The following is a 17,551-nucleotide window of genomic DNA, read 5'->3' on the forward strand; positions in this document are numbered from 1 at the left end:
CCATGAGAAGTTAAATTGGTTAGGGTAATCAAGCAAAACATACCTCAAAATTTTGCCTCTCAGAAAAGGAGTGATGGTGATGTAAGGTTAGTCAATCTTCAGCCACTCAAGACTTCACTCAGGAGTAATTTACATATCATGGCCCTTTGAAAAACTGTAGAGTGACTAAGCCAAGTTAATAAGTAGCTCCAGTGAGTGTCAAAAAAGTGTCTGAGCAATTTGGAGTAAATCACTATGGATGTCAATGAATTGTTGGTAACTATATCTCTGCCTGCATTTTAGCAAGGCAGTGTAGTTTGACATCCCAATGCAATGGTTTTACTGTGAACTTGTTTTGATCTTAGTATTTCTGTTACACTGTCTTTCAGGCCCTGATTATATCAAACAAAAATTTCAAGAAGGAATGGATGGAAAAGAAAAATCTGAAGAAAAAGGTCAGGAGAAACCACCCACCCCAAAAGAATCACCTCACTTTTATCGAAAAGGTACTACACCCCCTCAAACCCCAGAAGCAAGCCCAAGAAACAGTCCATCTCTTTCTTCTGAGACTTCTCCTTCAAAACAAATGAAAAGGCAAAGCTCCACTTCTGGGGCAAGACTCAATCAAGAAAAAAAAGCTTTTAGCCACTGAGAATATAACACCCACAACTAACAAGCCTTTATATTCAAAAGCACCAGTGAAGGAGGAAGTAGCTGGGAAACACCAGCCAAAGTTTCCAGCCCAGCACAATCCCAGCAGCACAGAGAATGGGGAGCTGCATGGTCACTACCATGGCTATTATGTAAAAATGAATCCAACAGCTCTTCCACAGGAGCTCAGGGAAGAAGATGAATATGCCAACCCTTCACCATCAACACTTGCACGGATACCACCCTCTCAGAAGCCAAGTCCTGCTAGATCTGGGGGTAAGCCAGATGCCAAAGAAAACAAGCCTGACATAAAAATTAAGAAACCAGAATTTGCTGCACCAAAGAACCCAGCTAATAATGAGTCACATTCAAAAATGGAGAAAGAAGTAGGAAACAGCTCGGTAAGTACTGCAAGAAACATTTTCACTTTCACTGCCCTTTTGCCTCCAAGTGTTGTGCTTTGCAACCTAAGCACAGGCAAAGCTCACTTCTGTCAAATCTTCATCTGGATACAGTCTGCTGGCTAAAACCCACTGCACCTGCAGTGAGGAAGAAATATTCCAGTCTGGAATGAGCAAAGGAGTTTTAAAACTACCCTTTCAGATCAGTGTGAATCTTAATTTCATTATTATTTAAAAATAATAAAATTATCAATAGCTATGCAGAAAAGGAGTGATGACTAGTACCATTTCTATTTCATGTTAGAAGAAAAAGCCAGGGTAGGAAATTCAGAATCTCTGATGATGATTCTGTGATTTTGAGGCCAAGAGAAGCTCAGGAAAGCATTAGTTTTACATTCTAAAGTTAACCTTTAGTGAATGAAGAATTATAGATGTTTCTCTTGTAATCTTTGTTTCTTTAAGGAATTTTTGGTGGTACTATACTAAACAACCAGTGTGTCAATATTGATGGGATAAACAGAATGACCCACTTAAAGAGATCCAGATAGCCTAGTACTGATTGCAGGCAAAACACTTGAATAATTGACACCAGACTTAATTAATAACGAATTTAGAATAAAGAGGGGGAGTAATTTCCAACCAATATGAATTGTAAATGGTCTTGTCAAACAAGTTTGACATCTTCAGGTGTGACAGAGGAATCATAACCTCAATCAAGAAGGTCCCTTGATTTGCTTTTACATTGTCATGTATTCTGACAAGGAAACCAGAGTAATTCAAAGGCTAAATGTCACATTAAAAGATTTTTTTTAAACTGACTGATGGTTCTCAAAAATTAATTTGAAAACCATCAATTATTTGGTATTATTCTGGTGAGGTCATTCTAACAATATTTTTGTTACTCTTATCACATTTTTGTTAATGACATACAAGAGGACATGAGAATATTGTCCATAAAGTTTATAGAAGAAAAAGAGACCAGGAGAGTGGTCTATAATGAAGGCAAATACAAGCTCATGCAAATCAACTGCTAAGAAGGCTTAAAGTATAATTATCCATGGCAGCACAGCAAAATAAAATATTGTATATGAAAGACAATTTATAGAGCCTGGCCATGCAGGATCAGAACTGGAAAAGGCTGGTGGATCCGGAGCAAGAGAAACAACTGAGCATGAGCTCCCAGTCTGCTGCTGTTGTTCAGAGATGTTAATATAATCCTTAGATTTATCAACAGAAAAGATTAAGCAAGAGTACATGGGACTCTGTTCTGTCTGCTTTTGGCATGGGTGCAACCACTTCTGGGATAAAATAGTGTCCGTAAATCGGGGATTTAAAATGAACAAAAAACCCTCCAGGGGAAATCACACAAAGAGCTGTAAGAATGATTAAAACACATCTTAAAATGAAAGATTCAAGGTACACACAGAATCACACACAGACCCCTGACGTGCTAAATCACTTTCTGTAAGTGTGCTTTATAAAACAGTTTCCCAGACTAACAAGCAAATGCGTAGGAAGATCCAACGGCTAGAAAGATTCAGATAAAAATCTTGTTTTAAGTTGATTTTAATGATCTTTATTAAATGTGCCATCAGTTTTCAGATGCCAGGGTTTTGGAGCCATCACTGAGTAGTTTGATAATGAGCATTTTGCCAAGATGATATTCTCTAGTTCTGCAGGAAGCTTTTATTCTGTTTTGTGCGGATCAAAGTAGATGTTCACAGAGGTTTTGTAATCTGCAAATCTGTATTACAGCTGATATCAGCCCTTTAACCTCTCAAATCTCACAGATATTACTCCTATGTAGGGTAACACAAAGCTGACAGGCTTATAAATGTTGAGTGAGCATGTACAAATTTTAGGCTGAATTGGAATTGTTTTTTAGCTCTGATGAAAACAAGTCACTAGAAATAGTCCTTATTTTTCCTTCATTCCAATTAAGATATTGGAGTTGAGGGTGGCTTCATCATAACAAGTAGGGTACCTGAACAGCAGTTTATTGACCTTCTAGAATAATCAGGATAAGGACCATGAACCTACAGCCTGCTGTCACAAAAGGTGTAGAAATTAAGAGATATTGTGCATTGGCTACTGTTTGTTCACTGATCCTGCAGTGATATCTGGCAACTCTACTCTAGGTCCCTCTACTTCATTTGGAGATTCCTAATTGCATTATTCTTATTATCAGTATTTCAATGGAAGGAAGGCAGACTTTAGGAATTCATTTTTACTGTAATAGTATCTTAAGATGTTTGTATGTGGGTGTTTCTCAAAGATTCTAATCTTCTATATGTGTCCATAAATTTGCCCTTATAGACTATATTTCCTACATGCTTATTTCTTCAGAATGCTGAAAGTAAAAATGCTAAACTAGTTAAAGCAAAAAAGAGTAGCCTACTGGCCTAGCAGTCTGAGGGACAAACAGTACAGAATGACTATTAACTTTGCTGGAGACTTTTAATTTTCAGTATCACCTTTCAGCATCAGAAAAGCAGTAGCTTGTTCTGCAGTACTCCTAGATGGAGCTCAACAGTGTTTTGGAATTAAACAGTGGCTAAGCTAAGAGAGCAAAGTTACTGAAGAGAAGCCAGATTCATGGAATCATAGAATAGTTTGGGTTGGAAGGGACCTTAAAACATCATCTAGTTTCAGCTCTGCTGCCATGGAAGGGACACCTTCCATTAGACCAGGTTGCTCAGAGCCCCGTCCAGCCTGGTCTTGAACATTTTCATGGATGAGGTGTCCACAGCTTCTCTGGGCAACCTGTGCCAGTGCCTCACCCATCCCAGTGAAGAATTTCTTCATAATATTTAATCTAAACTTAATCTTTTATAGTTTAAATCCATTCTCCCTTTTCCTAATTAATATACTTCTCCTTATCCTGGATCCTCCTGAATGTTGAGAGACTTCAGAAGTCTAGAGTTGCATTGGGGAATTATTTTATTTCAGTAAAAAACTGCAATTGCTTTTTAGTCATTCTGACAAATGATTTTGTTATGCTTTGAAAGTAAGTCTGCCTTAGATCCTCCATGAAAGTTCTAAAATATGTTAAGGAATTTAAAGAGAAAATAACTCTATCATAAAAAGAGAATGATAAAGCACGGTTTTGGAATGCAAAAAAAATGAATCTATTAACATTTATTGAGCACTTTTGTTAGATTATCTGAAAGTGCTGTATAAAATTGTGCTGTGCTTTTTCCAGGTTTCCAGTGATAATGCATTAAGAACAGATACATAAGGGAAGATTTTAAATTCTTCCTTCTGTGTCTAAATCAAAGCCATTTCTCATACCTGCATGAAACATCAGCTTTAATTTGGATGAAGAATTTTAAACTACTTTATTTGCAGCACAGCTTGTAGCAGCTGTTTTAGTTACCAAATTCATGTTTCATATTTTGTATTAATGTTGCATCCTTAAGAATGTCTTTGGGTATCATCTGTGCATTAAGTTAGTTATAGGAGCAGTCTTGATTCTGTATATATCCCCATTCTGGCATTCTGCTTGAAAAATATCAGTGCATACTTTTGCCAAATATACAAGTGTGTTACCCTGTGTACTTATTCCCCTGATGCTCAAAAATTCAAGCTTGAAATTATTCCAGGACTCATAAGAGTCAGTTTTATCAAGGTGAAATCCTGCATAAAGCACAAAGTCACCTATAATTTATGAGAGATAAATCACCCCTTTTTCACTGAGAATGAGGCTCCTTCATATTACATTACATTTACCACAGTGTGAAGTGTTCACAGAGACATTGACCACAAACCAGTTCTGTTGTTTCTAGCTGGTCATTAGCAACCTCTAGCCCCAGTTTCAACTTGCACACTGCTGTCCCATCTTGGATATGTGCTGATTGGAGATTATCTTGGATGTGAGTGAAAAATAGGATTGAATTTCACAAAACACAAAACTACTATTGTAGTGTACATTCATGAATACCATTTTATTTTGCCTGATATGTGTCTGTGTGTTGCCCTAGGACAGATAACAAGCCCAGGCTCGAGTTGTAATTTGTTTTTTTCATTTGGCAGGTAAAGATTTTTAAACATGCAATGTTTAGCCTGGATTTTACTTGAAAGTTACCCAGTGATTCTACTTTCTACTCCCATCTTTTTGTTCAATTCTTTTTTTTTTTCTTTTTTTTTTTCCTTCCCAGACTATGATGTGTGAAAAATAGATAATGATCTATTTGCTTGATCCTAAGAAAAACTTCTGAGCAAGAACTTTAGGCTAAATTTAATGGATATTCCTAATGCAATGGAATTACAGGCCTAGTCTTTTATTTCCTGGCACTGCATTTTAGGAAAACAACTTTCTTTCTTCCCCAAATGGAAACTAATCATAGAGTTGTATTTTGAACTACAGAAATGTCTAACTTAAAAGAAGCTGAAGGGGTAAATTTAAGCAGGACTGAAGGTTTTCTACTACAGTTTCTTTAGTGCACCTGTTCTAGTCACTCTAGGACTGTTCAAACTAATTTTGGCTTTTGCTATTTTAAGCCCTTGCAGGACACTAAAGTCTTACTTGTGGTATTTGTCTTAAAGCATTAAATGCTTATTTCATAGCTCTCTACACAACAGGTCCTAGTTCATTGCATAATAATGAACTGTGTGCTCCATAAATGTTGTTTGATCATTTTTTATTGTATTAGGAAATCCTGCTTTTGGCTGAAAGGTATAGTTACCAGAAGGTGAAACAGAATGCATATAGCAGGCCAAATAATATGAGTTTTACTGCTTTGTATAAAGAGATATCTTTATGATATTTCATTATCGTAAAGAGATAACATATTCTTCTATGATTTTCATGTGAAGTCAACAGCCCAGTCCTTAAAGTGTCTATCACTTGCTTCTGTTTTTGTAGATGAGACTTCTTGATTCAGAGCATAGCCCCTGGGGGTTTTTAAGCCTCATTTATCTAATATTATTGTGGTGAGATTGTTATACCTGACCTGACTGACAAATGCATCAAAAGAGAAGTCCCCTTCCCCTCCAACAAGCTTAATTACATGAGACTGTGCATTAATGATACCAAGCTGCCATTAGAGCTGCAGTCCCAGTTTGGCAATCAGCAAAAATCTGTCCATGATGTATTTCAGGCAATGAACAAGTTCTTGGCTTCTGTGAAGACACTGTAGGTTCCAATTTTGTTTTCAGTTGCAGTAAATCATTGTGATTTTCATAGCTGTGATTTTCAAATATGCAAAGTATTACATGGCCAAATCCTGAAAAATTGTAATGGTACTTGGCAATGATCTTCACAATTCCTTGCAATTCCTGGTGCAGTATAACTGTAAAATCTTCAGGTGGGATTCCAGCCTATAGAGAAGCCATTGACCTGATTTGAATCACATGGGCAGTCCCTATTAGAATCCCAGGATTATGGAACCATAGAGTGTTTGGGTTGGAAGGGACATTTAAAGACCATCTGGTTCCATCCCCTGTGCCATGGGCAGAGACACCTTCCACTAGACCAGGTTGCTCGAAACCCCATCCAACACTTCCAGTCATGGGGCATCCACAGTTTCTCTGGGCAACCTGTACCAATGCCTAACACCAGAAAGAAAGATGTTAAACCCCATCTTAGTGGGAATTAATAGTGTAGTGAAATCACATTTCTGTAGAGAGCAAGGCTGCTTGCAGTGCAGTGGTAACCATATCTGGAGCTGTGCCTTCCTTTTGTGCCTGTTCTCTGCCCCCGAGTGTCTCGTGTGCTTTGGCACATGGTGAGTCACTTCCACTAAGGAGGAAGGAACATGGTTCCACTTCTGTTCTGTGACCTGATGGTCAAAACATACCACTGGTAAGTGGGAGCTTGTTATTCAAAATCACTTTGACTAAGGTGTCATAAAACCTGGTCTTCAGTTTCCTAGTGAGTATTTTAGACATTTCACCATTAAGCAAAATATAGGTGCTATTGCCAAATGTCATTACTCCTATGGCATTGTTTAATTGGCATTCTGATAATCTCAGTCTTTGTTTTAACTTGAAGATGTGCTTCTCAATGTGTGAACAGACACCTCTGAGTTGGTGCAAAGGGAACTTGATGGCTGTTATGGATAGAGGTGCTGATGAGGTTTAGACTCAGCAGGGATTTAAGCAGTACCTGACATAATGTATTTTGTGAATTACTCAAGAACTTAGCAGCCCACATCTGGCCTGCCATCTGAACTACTGTGTAATGGTGTATTCTGATAGAAGGTGTTTAATGAGACTGTTTCAGGAGAGTATTTGATATAATAATGACACAAGTACTATTCCACAGCTTCCCAGTTACAGCAGCAAATTGCTAATGGCAAGTTCTTACACCTTAGCATTCCAGAAATTATCTAGCTGATGTTAGCATTATGCTGTCATGAAGCATAATAAACTTCTCCAAAGCAGGCCTCATGAGAAAAGTGAAAACACTGTATCATTTCTCATTCAATGTACACCTTCTTATGCAAGCCAGTGATTCTTGTGTAGCTCAGAAGATCATTTTCTGCACAGATTTTCTGGTGGGCTTCACATTTTGTGATTTAGGAAAGTATTGTCTAAATTAAAAGTTTCTCTGTTTCTGCTTACATTGCAAATGTAAAATACAAGAGTATAAAATCTTTTTAGAATTATGTTGTAATAAACCAATTATGTTAAGGGCGGAAAAGAACTGAGATTTTCATCTCTTGGGACATTGTTTCAAGTTGATCATTAGAAAGCATCCATTTAAAAAAAATCCAAAATTACTACAAAAATTTTAAAACTTGTCTGGCATCATAGAAATACCAAATTTGTGTAATGATTTAAATTTTCTAACCAATTTTAGCTCTAGGTAGAAATTGAAGGATTTTTTTTTTTTACTTTTCATTTCTTAAGTACATAGACAAGTGTTTGAGTAAATTAAAACAAGTTTAATTTTGCAGCTGTAAAATGCCTTTTAATCTCTAACGGAAACAGGTTTGTTACTGCAATGGTAAGTAAATTTTCTATTTGGGTTATCAATAAAATGTATTCTTTTCATAAAGCATCTTTGTTATATCTGTTTTGAAATGTGTTGGAACTGGAAAAGGAACTCTCTGTAACGATGAAGAGTAGAACCCTGGTTTCCCTAAAGTACTTCACTTTGTTTTGCTTTATTTTCAGCTGACATTGTTTTTGTGTTGATGGATTTGTTTTCATTTGTTGATGCATTTGTATTTGTCAGGTGGCTTAATCTTAGTGTGATTAAGAACAGTGGAGTAATACATTCTCACCTGTATTTATCCAGCTCGTTTTCACACAGATGATATTTATCTCACTTGAGTATCAAGGGTAGTGGGTGTTTTTCAGTAGCAGGGTCTGTTTCTTTCAGTGCAAGGTGAAAACCTTTAGAAATTGTGAAGTCGGGTCTTGTTCATTTCTGTGCATATATGGGAGGTTGCATTAATTCTGATATCTTTATTTTATTTTCAGGGCCCTAACTCAGTCATGATCGCCTTGGTAATGCTGTTGAATATTGGTTTAGCCATTCTTTTTGTCCATTTTCTAACTTGATTGGAATTAGGAAAGGTAAGAAAGGTCTTGCTTTCATATAAAATCACCATATCCACCCCACCTTAAATGATAAAAATTTAATTTCTTCACATACTTTTAATGTTCCCCACTTTAATTTTAGCTATGCCTGAATGTGATTCAACATAGTTATTTAATATTGTAACTGTTTTGACCCTTCAGTGAAGTCATGACAACTAGTGGTGTTAGCCCACAGTTCTCTGCAGTTGTGTCACCAGCCTTTTATGGCACCTGTCATACTCAGACACAGGGAAGGAGGCTTGGAATTAGGATGGGACGCGAGAGAGATGAAACTTGGAAAATTCAGCCAGGGGCCCAGATCAGTTTCTCTGCTGGTGGCTCGTGGCTTTGGGGTCCTCTGAAAGCTGAAGCAAGCAGCCATGTTGGAAAACAAACAAAATAATCTGCTGAAGTGAAGTGCGTTGGCTTGTCCATCTGTTCCAGCAGAGTGTGACTAAAGTGGAAATGTACGGAGCTGCACTTTTTGTTGATGGAAGTTAACAGCTGCCTTACTATTTTACCGTCTGATGTTTTTAGTGGGGAGATGGGAAAACGACTGCCAGAGGAATGTGGTCAGAGGATTCTGTTGCTGTGGAAGTGATTCCAGCGTTCACTCCTATCTCATTAGAAGAAATAGTTAGCAACATCAGTCACCAGTCTTATTCCATTACCTGCTGCTTTTAACATCTCCTGCAGTGTTCTGGGAGATCGAATTTCATTTGCCTGTGCATGATTCTGTTCATTTGTTGTTTATGAAATTTGATGTATAGCCATAAGTAGTGTTTAGTCCAACCTGGAGAAAGCTACCAGTTCTGCCTAGCAGCAGAAGCAGAAAATCAAATATATTTTCCTAGTCCAGGGATAAAATTCTTAAATTCATTTTCTTAAACCTGAAGAGTCATTTTGCATTAAGGTTCAGTAAATAATACACCATTACTGCAAAACTCAAAGATACTGCTGTCTTCCATAAAATGCTCAAATATTTATGCCAATACCAAGCAGAATTTTTCATTAAAAAAAAAAAAAAGAATCTAACATTGGTATAAGCACATTCTAAACAGGAGAGAGAATATCAAAATAAGCCAAGAAAGGTGAGATATAGGGTTTGCATGTTGACTTTTTTTTTCTTTTTTTCTTAATTCTGGTGCTGTGGTAATTAGTGATTTGAATTATTATGTTGCAACACTGAGGTATTTTGACAGCAGTTAAAATGAAGTCTTGTATGGGTGCACATTAAAGCCAATGACAGTTAAGCTAGCTAATGCTCTTAATAAATCACAACTTTAAAATGCTAGATTTGTGTTGAATACATTCAGGTAGAGCATTTTAAAATGTTCAGTGATTGTTTATCGGTTTGATTCCTTCAGTGTCTTTAAAGTCCATTTATAATTTTACCTCAGCATTAAAAAAGCCTCAAAATTTTTCATTTGGAAAGTTTGTCTTAAGTAGTTTCATAGCCCTTTGTTCAAAAGATGTGATCACTTTTCTTTTTATGTGCCATTATACTGTAATTATTGTACCCTATATTAATCAAATGCATGCTTATTTATTGAAGATATGTGGTGTGATCATTTGGCAAGCAAAAATTTTAATTTAAAGCTGCAAAAAGCAAAGGGCTTGTATTACAGTTTATTTTATCTCTATTAGAAAATCTTTCATACAGTATAGTTTTTGAACCTGTTTGTAAACTTTCTAAGTTTTTGCATGGTTTAATGGGCAACATTCTTACAAAATACATTAGCTATTTTTTGATGCAGCATAGTAAAGTACCATAGGTATGGACTGAATATTGTGCAGCAAAGCAGCTCCAAGCAGGGCAGTAACACCATGGTGTTTTTTACAGAAGTATGTTGAGAATCCTGTGTTTTGACCAGTGTGGATAAAGAAGAAAGCAGAAAGAGAGCAAATGAAAATAAAAGTTGTATATTTATTAAAAAAAAAAAAAAGGGAAAAAAAGAAAAAAAAAGTTTAAATTGTGTTTTAAATTTAGGAAAATAATTTTTAAATAAGAACAAAATTTTAAAAGTTACTGTGTAAGCCTTGAAGTAATGGATGAAATGTTCCATCCCACTGTTAAATCACCCCCTGTCTCCTTACATGGAGAGGTAATTTTGTAACTGACATATTTAATTCCTATTAAATGTTTATTTAAAATACTTTATGCTCTGGAAATAATGGGTAACAAAGCTTATGAAAAATGTTTATAAATTTAAGTAAGCATGGTAGTACCATTTATAAATATGTATGATTTATAAGCTTTTTTAAAACAAAGCTCAAACAAATTGTTGGTATTTTTCTAAAATGTGCACAGTTGTATTTTACATGAAAGGCTATTTATAATTGGTTGTTATACTGTACACTACATTTTGGACAGCACAATGAAGCCTGCCAATGTACTTAAAAATGTCATTTTGTCTATTTAAAGTTTCTTGCTGTCAAAGAATGAACTCTTTATCTATGAGTTTCTCTATTTATAATTCTTGACCCAAAATGTACAATGTACAGTTTTCACAACTGTATTTGCTCTAATAAAAATAAGTTGGTTATTAATAGAGTTTCAGACTACTTTTTCCTGTTATGAATTACTTTGTTCACTCTTCGGAAGCAATTTTTTTTAACTAATCAAATAAACAGGAGTGAAGCAGGAAAATGGGTGAAATTCTAGTCCCTTTGAAATAATTGTGAGTGACTGTTTTCAACAAAAGTGATTCTGGGAAACAATTAAAAATAAATTAAAAAAAAAAAAAAAGTCAGGCTTCCCTTTGTGTCTTCTTTTATCTTCCAATACAGGATTTTGTGTCTCCATAAATTTAGTATTTTAAATTACATTCCCAGTGCAAGGTGGTTGGATCAATTTTGCTTTAATTGGTGAGTGACTGGTCTGTTAACAGCTGCTCTTGTAAGGGAATGACTTTTTTTGGGTTTCACTCTCCTCAAGATCTTCATAGGTTCAAAATTCTCATAAAGTTTGTGGACCAATGTTTACACACAGAAAATTTGCCCTCACAACTGTCTTCAAACCACCATATTTGCTGGACTACTCAATCAGCTGAAAATTTTATTTTCCATTATTCCAGTTCATACTAGTAGCCAACTGTACTGAAGTCCTAATGTTTAAATGAAGAGGAGAGCAATTTTAATTTGGAGCTCCTATTTAATGGAAATTTATTTTTAGGAAGTAGTCATTACTGTCTTGTTCTTTAAAATAATTCTATGAGCATGAAGCTTACCTTTGAGAATTTTTATTTTCTGCACAATACCTGCTCCCTAAAGAAAATCTTTGGCTCTTTAAGCAGAGAAAAATGCATTCTCAAGACAAATAAACAGAAATAACTTTAATGCCAAAAAATTTTAAAGTTAACTTCAGTGAGTTGATTCTTCTCTGACATTTGTAATCCACAGTGTGGATCATATATTCAGAAATGAAAGTGAAATGTCCATTAAATATTCCTTAAGCTGTATGAATGTGATAACATACTCAGGCATACAAAAATCTGAACAGCAACCAGCAAAAGATGTGCACAGAAATAGAAGAAAAAATTTTCAAGTCATTTCCCATCTGAGATGTTTTTACCAGTGGTTTATGTTACAAATGGTGTTACATGACCATGCATCTGCTGTGCCTAAAGGGAGAAAACCCATGGACACACAGGACAACTTAATGCTTCGAGATTTGCTCCGGCTTGAAAAATTTCACCCCACTCCCAGCAAGGAAAGCTTTTCTCAGGAAAAGCAGTTTTTCCTGGCACAGTTGTGTGTTTGCCCACAGGTGCCAGTGAGCAGTGAGCTCTCTCACCCCTGAGTCTGAGTCCTGGTTTCTTGGACAGCTCCATTTATCCGGTTAAACCATATGTACAGTGTACACAGCAAGTGAGCAAGGTGAGGTGCCAGGCTGAAGAAAAAAAGAGAATCATCTGTCATAGCTTTTAAGGCCTTTATTTATTTAGTGTATGTGTGTATATATATATTAGTTTGCCTTTCCATCAGAAAAGCAATAAGGAACTTGAAGAGTGAGGAATTGTTGGCATTTGCTTTCCAAAAGGAGTTCACTTTGAAAGTAGAAATTTTGAGACATATGGCTATAACTTGCCTTTCAGATACAGATATGTATGTTTAAAAATCAAAAATACAGCCTGGTGCTGACTTTAAAAGAAGTATACACCTCTTTATGAGAGTTAAATTAAAAACAATGAAATAGTTATTTTCATACTTTTTAATGATATTCTGTGACTACATATTTATCAAATTCTCTGTTAAGATGCACAATATGAAAAGATTCTGACAACAACATAGATTCAGGGATAAAAGCCTGGAGAACTCAGCACATGCTGAGCTTCACTGAGAGTCTTAGCTGTTATTAATAAAACATGGTTGTGAATTGTATCTGAATGGTTTTACTCATAGCTCATTTGAACTGTTTAGTCAGGGGAGACAGTTCTACAGGCCATTCTCTTATGGAAATGTAATTCAGTAAACAAAGCAAATTAAGAGGAGGGAGATTAAATAAGCCTTTCAAATGAAGTAGTCTTCTCATTCTCTCATTTAATATTCACAGAAACAGCCAAAAATAGAAATTCCGTTAAGTCTGAGCAAGAAGCTGTGTATGCCAGTGTGCTATAGCTGAGCCATCTATGGTATCCGTCTCCGGTTTTTTCCTACTCCACACAGAAACTGCAAGCTAAGAGACATTACACCTCCCACCATTGTAGGAGGTAAATATAATTCAACATCTTTAATAAAAACAGTCTATAATGTCTATGGCTAGAAGGACAAAAGCAACTTCCTCTATCTAAACAGTTTATGTTGTGACCATGACTGTAACAGCAGAACAAATCCCTAACCCCCCTAAAAACAACAGCAAAAATAAAGCTGGTAGCAGAATTTCTTAGCAATCTCTCATGTTTCTTTCTTTTATTTGCTACAGAGGGGATGGGGGGAGAACAGGGAACAGACAGCTTTTTTTAACCTGATAATCTTCATCATGTCATTATGTACTTGCTTTAGTTAATGTTTTTCACAATCCATTGGGACTAGTTATGTAGGAGATTTTGGGTGCAAACTGGCAGTATATTTAATGTCATTTCTTAGGAGAGTTTTGAATTTTTCTCAGTAATGAAAAAAAACAGGATTTCCCTTGCCACCAGTGAAAATGGGTTTGGTGGTACTTTTGCTGTGCCATCACTAGTTTTCTATCTTTTGTCCTTCACTGCCCACTCACCTCCCAGTTCTGACAAATTCAACTTAATCAGTTTTGCCCTGCATGTGGACATTGCCCAAGATTCCAGACAGTTGTGTTTTCTGTGGGCCATTTGTTCAGTGTTTTTAGCTCTCTGTGGCTGTGGAGCCTGTGTCATATCACAGTTTTCATTGGGTCCATTCTCTGCATACTGTCAGTGCTGGTTTATGCAACTGCATTATAATTTCAAATCTACTCTCATTGTCTCCAGTGTCAGGACAGTGATTTAAATACAGTGTGTGGGAACTGAAAAGAAAAATACTGAAAGTGATGCCATACACAGAGATTTCTGATGGCTCTTCAGAATTCGTAGAAACCAAGGTAATGCTGACATTATTAGGAAAAAAAATCTGGTATCAGCTGGGTTAGGAACTCCTCTACAAATTCCCACACTAAGACTGGGAAAAAGATTGGCCATGCTGCTGAAGCTGATTCTCAAATCAGAAGAGCAAGGAGTCTGAGGGTTGTGATTTACTGGGGTGGTGCACTAGGATGATTTCTGGACCTGACAGAGACACATGTGGATTGTTGAACAGAACAAAATACATCCTGTGTTGGAAATCTGGGGTTGCTCTCCTGCCTGAGCTTACATATATCTTCCTCCATGTCTTACACTGATTCATCAGGCAGCTCTGTGGAAGTTGGGTCACATACACTTAGACAAGGACTAGATTTTACATTCATAAGTGCCTTCAGTACTAATTAAGTAAAGAGCAATAAATGATAGGTGATTCCTAGGCTTTAAGCCATGGGCTTTGAACGCTGCTTTTTTTTAATGTTGATTTCTCCAAACTGGAAGAAAATATAGGATACAGTCAAAGAGTAGAGTTCCAGGTGTTGTCTTTCACAATAATAGGTATATTAATCCACAACAGTACCTGAATTCCTTTGAGATCATATGTGAATTTGAGAAAGAAACTTTACAGTCTGGTTCAGTGAATAGCAGCTTGACAGAGACACTGTATTAGACCTCAGAAAACAGATACTGACCAAGAATTTTGAGAATGGCTGCCTGTATTTATGTTTCTTCATCTATACCTAATGATCTAAATTTAAAAATTTCCCAACTTCAGAACACCCCATGGTTAGTATTCAGAGACATTTTGGGAAGGCAGAAGGGGGTAAGTCATATATTACACTGAAAACCACAGTGTATGAAAATGTTAAATCTGGCCTACAAAATATGCCAAAGGTTGAAAGCATTTAGATCTGGGTTTTCAATCATTGGAGCTACAGGCTCTGATTTGGGGATTTCAGTCAGCATCCAAATCTGTATCTGATTCCTAAGGCATACAAATGAGATACTTGAACCAGGAGTGCTGTTAAGGAAGGGCCTGGAGGGAGAGGGAGCTACTTTGAACCAGGCTGCTGTAACTCTGGGTTAATTAAACCATTACATTCTGTACTTTCAGAACAGTGTCATTAACTTTATTTAATGCAGCAATTTTACAATATTCAGGACATGTTCTACAGAATACTTCAGAAAGTATCATCATTCAAGGTAATGGTGCTTAATTACTTACCCAGTTTTAGCTGCAGAGTACTTTTAGCATGTAATGCCACCAAGGCGTCAAAAATTATGTAAACTGCCTTCCATTTAATTATGACAGCTCAGTTCTAGATTCTGTTTAGGCCACTGATGAGAAAGTCACTAAAGGATGGGATCGGCTACCATGGAAACAGTGAAGACAGAAGAGCACCAGCAGCATTTCACAGGGGCTGGGACTAAAAAAGACATTCTGCAAAGAGAAGGTAATTGAAAGAATTTCACATCACAGTGGATGGCTTCCATGCATTCCTGCCATTCCAAGACAACACATTCCTGGCATAGGCTGCAACAAGCCTCCACATGCAGAACAGGCATTGTCAGAAAGATTGGAAATGAATCTCTAGGAACAAGGAGGTACAGACATGTTGGAATGTAAAGCAGAAGAAAGAGCAAAGCATGGGGGAAAGGAAGAAAGAGGAAAGGAGAAGCTCTGAGGAACCTATGTGTTAAAAGGGAGGGGAAGAAATTGTTTGTAAGGAAAAAATACTAAGGAAATAGACAATATTGGATCCAGAAGAAAGTGACATTTGTTAGATGGGAATAGGAATGGGATAGAAGACAAGTCACCATCCTCAGCACTCGAACAGCTGCTCTAGAAAGCTACTTTCCAAGCCCACAGAGATTAAGAAAAAAACAGATGGACTTAAATTGCATGAAAATTGCAATCCAAGTTAGACATAAAGAAAAATTCTCTAGTTGTAAGAATATCTTTGAATTAGATTACCACACGAATGAGAAATTTAATATTTACTCTGAACAAGATTACAGATTGCTGAATGTCCATTAATGGCCTATTTTCTGTGATTCTGTGACAATTATTATGGAATGTGAAAATTAGACATAGGTGTGGTAGGAAGGAACTGGTGTACAAGAGAATGAGTTCTTTACTTACAGAAGAAACTTAAATGGGAGTGTACTGCAGGCATAAAGTAGGAGGATGTTTGGACAAGGCAGATGAGAGGAACAAGAAAAACGTGAGCCATAAAGAGTGAAGAAGAGTGTCAGGGGTTGACAGAAGGCACACAAGAGCAAAGGGAATAAATGGGCAGAGCCCACAAATGCAGGATTGCAGTGCAGGAAGGAATAGAGATGAGAAGAGGGCTGGGAAGCCTTAGGCAGTCCTGCAAGAACAGCACACTGAGGCACAGCAGAGACTGTAGGAGACAAAGACATAAAGCAACTCCAAGGAAGCATCAGGTGTTCAGCAACACCACAGGTGTCCATCTTCATCATTTTCTCAGCTGAAGATACTCAGTGGACTTTGATACAATTTTTAAATTGTGGGAATAACTGAAGCTATCAGGAGGCCTCCTTTTAATAATTAAACGTTCAGAGAAACATCTGTGTCTAAAATCTGCAAAAAAAACAACAGCTTGCTGTTACAGCAGACTGGCTTGAGTTCCACTGAAAAGAGTCATGGTAGCAGTGCATTTTATTAACTCCTTGTGTAAAATTTCTCCAGGAAGAATACTTTATACAATGGCAGTTTCCTGCTGTTCATTAAAATGTGATAAACCAAACAAACAAAAAAACTAACCACATAATCATACTAGTTCCCTATTTGAAAAGAACCTTAATGCAAATTTGCATTAAGGTTTGTGTCTCTGAGCATCTCGGACTACAGAAATGTTGTTGGTATTTACAGTGATTCTGTGCTGCACCAAATGCTCTATAGACTGTGGTGGTGTGAGTCACACAGATTACGTAACATTTGGAAATACATTCAGTCATCTGCTTGCTACAGAAATATTGCTAACAGATTCTTCACTCACTTTTATCTCTACAGTCTTTATCACCCTTGTTAAATGTTATTTTCATGCAACTTCCTCAAGGGGAGATGACTCAGTGAGAGAGTAAACTATAATGCTCCATTGACACCAGTGGCCATATGTGCTGGTAATCAGGTGCTGCCATCCCCTCCTCCTTGACACTGCCAGCAGTTGCATTGGGGTTTAATTGTGTCTAGAGTGCTATTCCATGCCACATACTAGTGCAAATGTCACCAGGAACAGGGTGAGAGCATAACCAGTGAAAGGCACAGTCAGTAATGCAGCCCTCCTTCCAAACAAATAACAGCTCTCCAAAGCATCAGCATTGCCTCCTGAGCACACACCTTTTGGGCTGTCTACTGCCTGATCATGCTGAGAGGAAAAATGGGCTTTTCCCTAAAGGTGAACAATGTAGGATCAAGGACAACTTTTAGCCACA

General features: G+C 36.9%; 1 protein-coding gene across 1 annotated transcript in view; it reads left to right on the forward strand.

The window, feature by feature from the left end:
* The window catches only part of JPH1 (junctophilin 1), an 81,275-nt gene extending 70,771 nt beyond the window's left edge, over positions 1-10,504 (forward strand). The window contains 4 exon segments of the mRNA XM_056484505.1: positions 369-610; positions 612-1,031; positions 8,460-8,555; positions 8,721-10,504. Coding sequence (XP_056340480.1) covers positions 369-610; positions 612-1,031; positions 8,460-8,540 — 743 coding nt within the window. The 3' untranslated portion in view covers positions 8,541-8,555; positions 8,721-10,504.
* Positions 10,505-17,551: the final 7,047 nt, after the last annotated feature.

The sequence above is a fragment of the Oenanthe melanoleuca genome, chromosome 2 (assembly GCF_029582105.1).
Source record: "Oenanthe melanoleuca isolate GR-GAL-2019-014 chromosome 2, OMel1.0, whole genome shotgun sequence".
In the NCBI taxonomy this organism is placed as follows: domain Eukaryota; kingdom Metazoa; phylum Chordata; class Aves; order Passeriformes; family Muscicapidae; genus Oenanthe; species Oenanthe melanoleuca.